Source organism: Abrus precatorius, unplaced genomic scaffold (assembly GCF_003935025.1).
Source record: "Abrus precatorius isolate BTA unplaced genomic scaffold, Abrus_2018 Scaffold9, whole genome shotgun sequence".
NCBI lineage: Eukaryota > Viridiplantae > Streptophyta > Magnoliopsida > Fabales > Fabaceae > Abrus > Abrus precatorius.
The window spans coordinates 34421013-34432662 of NW_020874439.1; the positions used below are offsets into that span (position 1 = coordinate 34421013).

An 11650-nucleotide genomic window follows, 5' to 3' on the forward strand; every position below is an offset into this window, starting at 1 on the left:
TGGTGATTTGTAGAAATTGAAAACGCAGAAGTCTTGATTTAAGGAAGTAGATATAACTTTTATCGTTACAATTGTTGATTTGGATTATTCGTCTTAGATAGTGCCAAAGTTTGCCAGGTCAGAGGGTCTTCATGGACTGTGGTTTTGGTAGTCAGTGACTGAATATTATATTGCTAAATTACTATATAAAGATTACTTTATGTCAACTTCGGTCAATTATCTTGACAGCCCAGAACTATGAACTTAATTTGAACAAACCAAAATAGTTTTCGGCATGCATGCATATGATAAATTTTGCCATGACTTGTTAATAAAATTAGTGAATTCTAACAGTAGGTCGATTACATTATCCAAGTTTGTAGAATGTTTGTCAAACAAGACACTCTTTTCATAACATAAATTTATATCTAAACAATTTCTCGGGCTTGCGGCTTAGTTCATTACTAATTGGATGAACTTATGAAACATTGGAAATTAAAATAAATGGAAACAGTTACGTAAAGTGATTTCCAGAAAGGCTGCTAAATAATCCATCAAAGTGACCTTTAATTAATCGTTAATAAACTTGAAGGGGCATTAACAGTATCCCGTAAACAATAAAAATATAATTAGAGGATCATGCTAACTTGTTCTGTCGTTACAAGCAAACTTTTAATTGATTGTTGGAGGCTCCATATGTCCTTGTTTTGACTATTTTTACAGAAAGTTTGCCGTGACCGTTAACAATCAACAAGGAATATGCTCCAAGCTTATACCCGTTCCTCAATTTTTACGAATATAGGATACGATAGGGATTAGGGAACTATTACATGGCACGTTATATAGTTGAGATTTACTACTATTTAACATAGATGTCTTGTCATCATATCACTGTTGTATTTAAATATCCATGATTTTCTGGAACTCAAGTTTGGGCTGAGTTCTCTTTGATACTATTCACTACTGTTCATTAGCACGCATTAGTTACGAAAATAACAATTATACTACAATAAACGTAACTATCATTGTTTGAATTTGATTATACCCTTGAAATCGTTCGTTAAATGTATACAAAGTCTGAACGATGTCTATATTCATTGTCATCACATTACCCAGTTCGTTCAATGTTTTGACGATGTTCTGTATATTACAAATTACTTTTATAATGCTGTTTCGAGCTTTTGACATGGTGGATGACATTCCCGGGAGATTGCACTCCTCTCTTAGTACAAGCAATTTATTATTTGTAACATTTACGGTTTTTTTAGAAAATGTTTTTTGTATTAATAAAGTAAAACATTTTTTATTGTGATTAATATTTTTTATGTCGTGTACATAAAAAATACTAGGCATCATGTCAACTTTTAGATATTTAAATAATATTTTTAAGTTTATTTTGTCAAAGGAAAATGAATTAAGATTTGAGAGTCCAACAACAATTGCATTCTAACAACAGCAACGAGAACATTACTATAATGCTACTCTGTTATAAATATTAAATTATATTCAAGCTTTTTCTACACAATCAAAATAGACAATGGAAGTTAGTCCAAACAGTAAGTTATTTGATATCGTTTAAGTAAAATTTTAAATTTGAGTTTTATATATATATAAAAGTTTAATAATAAAAAATTTTAGTAATAAATTTATTTACTATACGCTATCTCGAGTTAGATTTATATTAAATAAAATAAAAAAAAATAAAATAAAAAATAGACGCTGCCCTAATCACAAGCGAACAAAACACACACAGTAAACAAATAATCAAAACACTCGGAATTATTTCAAATGGGATGTTTCAATGTTTTTTGTCCACAAACGAAGTGGTGTTTTTGGTCCAAAAACTTGTGTGGTTGAAATTTCAATATTAAACATGCTTGGCCCAGTTTTATCTAATTAAGGCCCATGTCTAAATGCGATCGTTTTACAAAAATAATCATAACGTAGCATAGTTTTTTACAAAAATAGAAAAACAAAAAACGTAACATAGTTTCACATTTGTGGTGTTTAAAGTAATCGCCTGTGTGTAAGCGGTATTAACATGAATCAATAATTCTAAAAATTAAAATTGTGAAGCACCATACTCGAATAAATTTATATTTTCTTACATCGAAATTAATTGGTTTGTCATTGACTTCAAAAACAGGGGGTAATAGCAGAGCAGGTGAAAGGTACCAATGAAGCATCAAATAAATTAAATTATTTTCTCTATTTATTTTAAAAAAAAAGGGAAAAGAAATCTAATTAGATAACCCATGTCTTTGTTCACTTTTTTCCAAAATCTTTATTACGTCCCTCTTCTCTTACATACTAATTTATGTGATTTGAAATTGGAAATTTTTATTGAAATCACTCAACTTTCTTAAGTTTTGTTTTTGAGATATTTTTCTTAATGTATTTTTTTACATATTTTCTAAATTATTTATACAAAAACGTTATACACTAGATTTTAGCTGAATTTAAACAATTATATAATATATATCATAGTTATTCATTATTATTATATTCATGTCATATAAAGTATATATTCTCGCTATATTATATATTTAAGTCCTTGTTTGTTTTTTCCTGAGAATATCTTTTATCAAGCTTTTATTTTTCTTGTGACACAAAACTTCATATTTATTCAATACTTTTTTTAAAATCTTAAATCATATTTTTTGTAATTCTTTTATAAAATTTTCTTTTCCATCTATATTCAAAATTCCTAGATCTCAAGTTTAATTGTTTTAAGTTTTTATATTAAGTAATTTACGCAGGAACTATTTATATTATTATTTTTTATAATTTGAATTATTTTTATTTTTGTTTATTAAAAAATAATATATTTTAGGTAAAACAACCCTTCTTCGATTCTCTTTTATTTAATGTTTTATTGAGTATTCTTATTTTATTGTGATTACCATTTTGTAATATCAATGAATAAATATTTTTTTTAATTCTATTCTTAAGAGTAATCTATTTCTTTGGAAAAATTATTAAAATGAGAGATAACAAAAGATTAAATACGTTTCCTATTTCGTATACAACAACCTTAACTCATAAACAGTAGAAAATACAGGGAATATTAATCCTAATGATAGATAAGTAATGAATTCTATAAAAGGTAAAATTAAAAGTTTGTCGCTCTATTTTTTCAGTTTGTTTTATTTAACTTTTAAATGTTAATAAAAATATATATTTTTAATTATGTTTAACTCTCTCAAAAATTATATTTATAATTATCGTATGTACACTTAAACATCCAAAATATTAATTTTTATACTCTAAAGTTTAGCATGGGAATGCATATAATAATGGCTACAGCTAGGTCCTGAACGTTGGCAGAAGGTGCTTCACATGAAATCTCGAATTTTGGTTTTGATATTATGAAAAATTTAAGTGGAACGGAGCCACTTTGGGATATGCTCCCGATGGGTCCCTTGTTCCAGAAATTTCAGTCACCTATGTTTGATCGTCCAAATAATTATTATCATATCTCTCTAATACTCTTAATTGCTTCATCTTTTGTTTTATTAAAATAAGAGTTGACAGCAACAAACAATTATGATAACAGATGAACAATCGAATAAGCATGCAACTCGTGGCGTTTGCCTTTGGGTACACAACCTACCGACGTATTTTAGCTTTAGCTTTTGTTTACCGAATCAATTAGCCACGTCACCACTTATTATAATTTCATAATATTTTTCTAATTATCAGATATTATTTGAAGATATAGCACAACTCTACTACTTTTATTTGCTTCCCCGCTTCTATGCTACTTCTAACAATAATAGATATGGTTTTGAAAGTAGTGTTAGGGAAACAAATAGTTATGCTAATTATTTTTTATACAATTTCGTTTTATTGTTTTTATTTTTGTGGAAATTATTTTTGTGTTATTATTTTACAAATAATTTATAAACTTTCTATAAAATGTCCAATGGGAAAACGATAATTAAAAAGATGACTAGATGAGGACTTAACAAAATAATTAAGAAAAGGAAAGTAATAAAAATTTGTCATAAACATCAATTCATCGCCCATCCACCATATGTCACTCCTCTATTTATGAAGACCCATTGTACTGTATTCATCACTCAACAAAGTTTCATCGCAATCTCATGGCAACAACAACGAGGTTCCTTCTTCTCCTCTTTCTGCTATCGCTAAGCTTCGCCGGAACCGTTAGATCTGTAAGAATAACTCTTCTCTTTGAAGTCTCAAAATCTCACTAATTTTGATTTTATGTTATTAATCATTGATGAAAAAAATAAACAAAAATATGCAGGAAGAAGATTGTGTGTACACGGTGTATATTCGGACCGGGTCGATCATAAAGGGAGGAACCGATTCGGTTATTGGGCTTAAGTTATACGACGCCTACGGCTACTACATATACATCACCAACTTGGAGGCATGGGGCGGGTTAATGGATCCGGGTTATAACTATTTCGAGCGGGGCAATCTCGACATTTTCAGTGGCAGGGGTCCTTGCTTGGACGGACCCGTTTGCGCTGTGAACTTAACTTCGGACGGGTCGGGGCCCCATCACGGGTGGTACTGTAATTACGTGGAGGTTACTTCCACTGGGGTGCACATACCCTGCGCTCAGCAGCAGTTCACGGTGGAGCAGTGGCTCGCTACCGACACGTCACCCTATGAGCTATGGGCTGTAAGGAACTATTGCAACTACAACTTGGGCCAGGCCCATCCTAAGCCTAAGACCAGTGATGCTATCAGATTTGGATCTGGGCCTAGGGCTGGTTTCTCTGTTTTGGGCTCCACGGCCCGTGAGTAGGGGTATTGTATCGGTAGTGTTGTTGGGTTGATACTTTTGGTATGGTTTGTGTTGCTATGTAATGGTGTTCTTATAGCCTTGTTTTGAGGAGAATTTGCCACCATGTTTGTTGAGTTGAGTCTAGAACCCGCTTATGTACAATGCATTGTCGTTGAATAAAGAAGATTTCACATCACCAATGGGTTTTTGACTTTTGTGATGAGCTTTAAATTTTAATTTATATTTTTCTAATTTTTAAAATTATTTATCCATCTTTTTTAAAACTTAAAGAATATAAATTAATTATTCAAAAGCTTATTAAATTCAAGACAAAAAATAGTCGTGACCGTACATACCAAATATTAAATGGGAAAAAGTTGCGAAATGATGTATCCTTTCATGTATTTTAAACACGTGCACTCCCCTAATTGTGGATCTATTGCTATGCGCTAAAGCATTTCTAGGTTGTATTTACCAATAAATAAACTAGATTTTGTTCCTGTGTTAATGAATCTGCAGAAAAAAAAAAAAAGTTTTATTCTGATGTTATTCATTATTTAAAGTTCATCAATTATAATATTAGATAGAATGCTGATATTTCAATGAACAGAATATTATTATCATTTATTTAAGATGTCTTAAAAATTCTTTTTATTTAGCCATTCGAAAAAATTATAATATAAAAAGGTTAATAAAATGATGTTGTAATTCTTATTCTTTCCAGTTACTGTAAAACAGTATAAGAAGTTTTTTTTTTTTTTTAGTTTTTTTAATTAAAATACATGAACAAGTTACAAGTGTTTCATACCATCGTCTAATCATGGAAAATCGTGTTAATAGGACTTATTAATTTTTATAATAATTAATTTGAAAATTATGTTTACCATGTATTTAAACTATTTGAACATGTAATTTTTTTTACACTAATAATGTATTAAAAGCAAACTCTTATATCATTAAAAAAAAAAAAAAACTTCCTCACGTCATAACAATTTACATAACTAAAAAATTAATATGTAATAAATCTGGAGTAAATTATATTTCTTTATTTTGACAGATGCCCATATTATGCTTTTCCCTTTTAATTTTAAAAAATATATTTTTTGTCTTTAAAAGATGAACATGTGTTACTTCTGATTTTTTTTAATACAAATGAGCTTTGTAGAAAAAATAGTATTATAGTGATTCTTAATGTGGTTAATATTTGTAAATATCCATTTTAATTTTTGTGACGTTAGAAAAAAAATAAATATTTTAAAACAAATTTAAAACTTGATAATAAAAATATTTAAAATTTTATCATATCTTTTAAAAGACTATAATTAATACTAAAAAGTTCAAAAGTAATTATTGACAATCCTAAACAGGAATAAGAAAGACAAAATATATTGGAAGACGTTCACAATTATTTACTGTAAATAAGTGATTTGTTTACATCAAGTGTAACCGAATGGGAATAAAAAAAAAAGAAAAAGAAAAAAGTGCATGTTTAAAAATAAGAGAGAAAAAATATATAATTTAAGCTTAAAAGGATATTCTTAAAAACTATGTAAGGGCTTGTTTGAGTTGTTGTTTTAATAGTTAAAAGTTGATTTTGAAGAATCCCAATGCAACAAATATAAAACTGTGTGACTAATAATTCTTCTTGAAAAATAATCAAGCTTGTAATAAGCTTAAGAAAAGACATACATTTTGAATAGATAAGACTTATATCTAATTAATTGTTTTCAATGTTAAAAATTTTGTGTTAAAATAAGAGATTATTATTTTTTAAATATGTTAGATCACAATCTAGTCCTTCGATAGACGTAGTAAGTACTTTGTCATTGAATAACACATGAGTGGCAAAGGAGAAAACGGGAAGAAAAAGAAAATATAATAATTAACTAACTGAGCAAATGAGAGTTAACAAATCTAATAGACATTCGAAATCCTTCAAATACAAGAGTCATACAACCTTTTTCCAAAAGAAAATAAATTCCAAATTCACTGTACATTAACCTTTTAACTTTCCTTTAGAATGTAAATAAATATGACATTCTCTTTTTTCACATGAAATGTTCTAAAATGGATTTGATTTTCCTTCCCTAACATTATTTTTTGTTCACAAAGCAATTGATCATCTTTTCCTATGCGTCACTCTTTGCTAGCAAAGATTGAGGCAAATTTCTCCAACCTAACATTTGTCACATCTTATATGTTTATTTCTTTTTTTTATCTTCATTTTCTATGTGTCTAATTCTCTCTCCTCTAACTATAAATCACCTCCACAATTCTTCATGTCCTTTCTTCACTTCATTGTTTCTTAAGTTGTGCTTGGGCCTCCATTAATGCTCGTTTTACTTCTTCGTCTGGCATCTCTTTTAGCAAGATTTCGTAGTCGTGTATTGAAGCTTCCCATCTTTCCAACTATGATTTTACAATAAACATCACCAAAGTCACATTACTAAAAAAACCATAATAATAATAGAAGAGTTTTGAAACTTGCATACCCCAAATTGTATTTTTAAGTTTTTACTATTATAAGAGTAGTTTTCCTTTGTTCAAAGCATGTTGCATTAAGTAAGTATAACAAGCTTATGTGGGTCACCTTAACATTACAATCTGCTCTTCGTAACCTGGCCTTGTTGTAAGATGGTCGTAAATTAAGGGCAGCAGTGCAATCATCCACTGCTTTCTCAAATTGGCCTAATCTTGATCTGCAAGCAGCTCTATTGCACAATAAAACTGAGTTATATGGGTCATGATCAAGGCCTTCTCCATAAGCAACACAAGCCTCGGAGAATTTTGATGCCTTGAAAAGCTCATTTCCCTTTGCTCGCGCACTTGCTATAGATCGAACCTTTATCATCACTTTGCTAGCTTGCTTGTTATTAGAGTCCAACTTCACTGCTTTTTGTGCTGCCTCTAAAGCAACTTCAAATCTACCATCACAATGAATGGATATAGATTACATGTTATCTAATGCACGCATAAGGCCATGTTTGTGTTGTTTTCTTTTAAATTTGAAATTTAATACCAACCTGCCAGCAGCTATATCAACCTGAGCACGTGTAACCAACAAATTTGCATTACCAATAGGTCCAAAGAACTTGGTACACTCATCAACATCAAAATTAGAACACTTCGACATTATTTTATCTGCATCTTGATGTCTACGGAGCTTTAGGAGGGCTTCAGCTTGCAATGCGTATATCTCAAAGGGAAAACGAAAGTCATATCAGCATGATTAACACGTGCATATATGCGTTAGTGAAACAAAATGAGAGAGTTAACACAATAATTGAGATGATATAGTATGATTATAACTTAATTAATAACTCACTTGTGGAGCAGAATCTGCACCAGATGATATAGCATTGTTGGTCTCAATTATTAATGTGTTCCAATCCCCCAATCTACGTGCCTCTGTGCATTTGTTTAGATGTACTTGAAGAATCTTCACTTTAGCAATCTCATCAGGATCAGCCTCTGGTCCTGCTTGTTTATAATGATATAGGGCATTATCCGTTTCTCCTAATCTGTAGGTAAGTGAATGAAAAGTAACAGACATTATAAGGGCGACAAGTATAATCGATAAAATTAAATTTTCAAAAATGTCATAAGAAAGCAAGCTATTCAAGAAACAAGATGCATGTTCCCTAATCAAAGTATGCATGTAGACCTACCTAAAATGCAAATTTCCCAAACGATTATGAGCTCTCTGGTAATGAGAATCAATCTTAATGGCTTCTCTGCATTCAAAAACGGCTTCTAAAAGCCTTCCAAGAGCAGTTAATGCTGCACTTCTGTTACTCCTATAAGAAGCCTTATTTGGGTCAATTGCAATGGCTGCATCATAAAGTGCCAAAGCCTCTGCAAACCGTCCATTTTTATAATCTTCATTACCCAATATCTTCAATTTCTCAGGATCCATTCTAGTAGACACAGCCCTGCATAATGAACCAGATTGTTCCTTGCTTGGTTTAGCCTCTTTACTACTATAACCTCCTTCATGTCCCATCATAGGGTTTGTGTATCCTTTGTTACCCCCAACGTAGTAATCCATTGCATTGTGAGAATCTGGTCCTGTTCCTCCTTGTCTAAGGTTACCTAAATTACCAAACAACATCACATTGCTAGAAGAAGCTCGAACAAGGGTACTGTTTCCTTTGGACTTTTGGTGATCATTGATCATGCTTTCAAGTTCTCCTGAAATGCCAATAGCTTCTTTGGGCACCCTTCTTCCCTGGTTAACATAGCCTTGAGTAGGTGAAACCTTTGATGAAGGGCCTCTTGCCATCGTTGTTTCGTTAGGATGTTGTTGATGGTGGTGTTTCCTTTGGTTTACAGCATGGATTGGCTTTTGAGGATTAGAGACACAATGACGTGAAGAGTTTAAGGTAGCATCATAAGAAGTTGTTCCAACTAAAGCGTCATCATTGTAGACACCACGTTGTTGTTTTGAATCTTGACAGTTTGATGGCTTTTCAAAATTGTTGGGTTCAGCAGAACTTTCAGAGGCTGATTTGCGTGAGCGCATACTGGGTCGCCAGAATACTGCTGTTATCAAGCCACAACCATGTTTCTTCTCTGGTGAATTATCCCCCATTTTTTTTATTTTGTTTCTGGCTTATGTTGCAATTTTATTTTATTATTTTGGTTGATGATGATGGTAGATGATCACTTTCTTTCAAAGCTAACCAAGAGGAAAGTGATTGATAAATGTGAACATTTCCTAGCAAATATATGTGAAATAGTACATAAATTAAAAATATGTCAATATCATACATCCAAAATGTAAAGAGATTGAATTGCCAAACTATTGGAATTTCAATCCAGGAGATAATCTACAAAGCCTCCTCCTGGAGAGGCTGCTAGGAAATGAAATTTCTGTGGATTCTCTCTTTTCAAATTGCAGAAACAAAATTACAATAAACAATTGAGAGAGAAAATTGCAGAAAAAAGAATAACTAACGACAAGTTAACTATTTTAATGAAACAAGAACAGTCAGATAGTTTATTTCCATTTTTCCTTTTTGTTTTTTTTCTTTTATTTTTTATATTCTCAATTATTTTTATTGGTTGTTTATCTGATAGTGGCCAGAAAACCAACAAACCCGGTCATCAACTTAACAAGAATCTCTACAATTTTGGAAATGACAATGCTTCATTTAGAAAACAACAAGGCATTAAGGAAAAAAAGACACTTACCCCTCGCATGTTTCCAGCTATTACATGCAGAAAAAGGTGCAGCCACCACAAGTCAAATAGAGAAACTATTTATTCATAATATTGTTTTTAATATAGAATGACTTTATATTTTTTTATTCTTTGTACATATAAATGTTAACTAGTACTCTCGTTCCGGAATTCAAATAAAAAAAAATTATAAAGTATAACAATCCACTTATTCAATGGTTTGTAATATACTTTTAAGATAATTTTTAATAAAAAAAATTATTAATTTTTTAATTTAGTTATTTAAAGAAACTGATTAACGGAATCCTTCTTAAAAGAAACAGCGAAACCAGAGGGGCTTGAACATAAGCTTTAGCTTGATCTGAGCCCACTGGATCGCATTCTTCTGTATCTTTTGGGCCATCTAATCCAATTAGATGGGCCATGTTGTCGTAGTCGTAGCTGCGTAAGATACGCGAGTACCAATGCTATGATGACGTCTTGCAAGTTGCAACAAGTCAATAATCACACCACTGTAGGGGAAAGAACCAAAAATCGTAATAACGCATGATTGATATTTTGCCAATTTTAAGGTTTATCATAAAAAGAATTGCTAACACTCAGGGTATATCCGTAAAATTTCTCTGAATTATTTCCGAACCCATTTTCAACTATACCACCAATGTGTAAATAAAACATATATATAATGCTTGGAATACATAATTCATATAATTGATTAACATTATTTAAAACGAACTTAAAAATACAGTATACTTGTTAGATAATTAACAATATTAGTTACAAGTCTAATGCTTTGGCTCAATTTAAATAAACTTATGAATAAATATTTAAAAGAATTAAAAATTATATAGTAAAATAAATTATTTTTTATTACTAAAATTTAAGATGTAAGTGATTTTTATCTCTAAGGTTAACGTAAAATGTAAGGTATATTTTAACGGATATTTGAAGTTATGAAGCTACTGTACCCTCATATATATTAAAGAATGACGTGTGACATTTGTCTTCCGGTAATAGGAGGGATTTGAATTGATGCTCTATTTTAATCTAATAGCTTTATATTTTACAGGCAAACACTGACTAATATACAATGGAGAAAACCAATTAGAACACGGATTAAATAGTTAGGTGGAGCTAACGCTGATGAACCCAAGCAAATCACTTGGGCAAACAAGTCAAAAAGGCAAAATCAGGAAAACTTGATTGTTGAATGACAGTGGCAAATCGATGGCAAATTTGGCATATATGTTTTGGGAAGAATGAACAAAAATTCATACCTTTGTGACTTGCGTTTTGGTCAGAACCTGGAATGTGGTGAAGATTGCGCACCATATCAAAGACAAGTCAATTGTCAAATTCCTTTAGAGCTAACCATTGCTGGGTACCACCAAGCCCTTCTTCTAGGGACCAACGCCACCATACCCAAACTGTTGGACCACATGACCACACCCACTACGTAGACTTGTAAAATACCTTTGACTCTGTCCTCAATCTTACACCACCACCTATTTCCTCTTTCATTTTATTTGATTTTTACCTCAAACAACTTCAATTAGTAATATTTTCAAAATACACGCCCATGATTTCGGATTTTGTTGTTTGATTATAATTTAATAAAAACGGAACGCGTTAGGAATATTTTAACTTACCTATGAAGAATTGGCTGAAAGAGCTTACGAAAATATAAAAAGGGTAAATTGTTAATACTATTAGGTAGCATGTTAATAC

At 30.9% G+C, this 11650-nt stretch overlaps 2 protein-coding genes across 3 annotated transcripts; one reads left to right on the forward strand and one right to left on the reverse strand.

Annotated features, from left to right (window-relative positions):
• The first annotated feature begins 3998 nt into the window (after window positions 1-3998).
• Window positions 3999-4785, forward strand: LOC113850309 (PLAT domain-containing protein 3-like). 2 transcript variants are annotated; one of them, XM_027480797.1, is made up of 2 exons: window positions 3999-4157; window positions 4253-4785. In XM_027480797.1, the coding sequence occupies exons 1-2, from the start codon at window positions 4086-4088 to the stop codon at window positions 4760-4762; spliced, it is 582 nt and encodes a 193-aa protein (XP_027336598.1). In that variant the 5' UTR covers window positions 3999-4085; the 3' UTR covers window positions 4763-4785. The 2 variants fall into 2 exon arrangements, with proteins under 2 accessions (XP_027336598.1, XP_027336597.1); XM_027480796.1 differs by having other exon boundaries at window positions 4001-4158; window positions 4257-4785.
• A 2251-nt stretch (window positions 4786-7036) lies between these two features.
• LOC113851305 (inactive TPR repeat-containing thioredoxin TTL3-like) lies at window positions 7037-9332 on the reverse strand. The gene is made up of 5 exons (XM_027481769.1): window positions 8410-9332; window positions 8067-8262; window positions 7765-7937; window positions 7332-7665; window positions 7037-7150 (listed from the first exon to the last, which is right to left on the reverse strand). The coding sequence occupies exons 1-5, from the start codon at window positions 9330-9332 to the stop codon at window positions 7037-7039; spliced, it is 1740 nt and encodes a 579-aa protein (XP_027337570.1).
• Between the last annotated feature and the right edge of the window lie 2318 nt (window positions 9333-11650).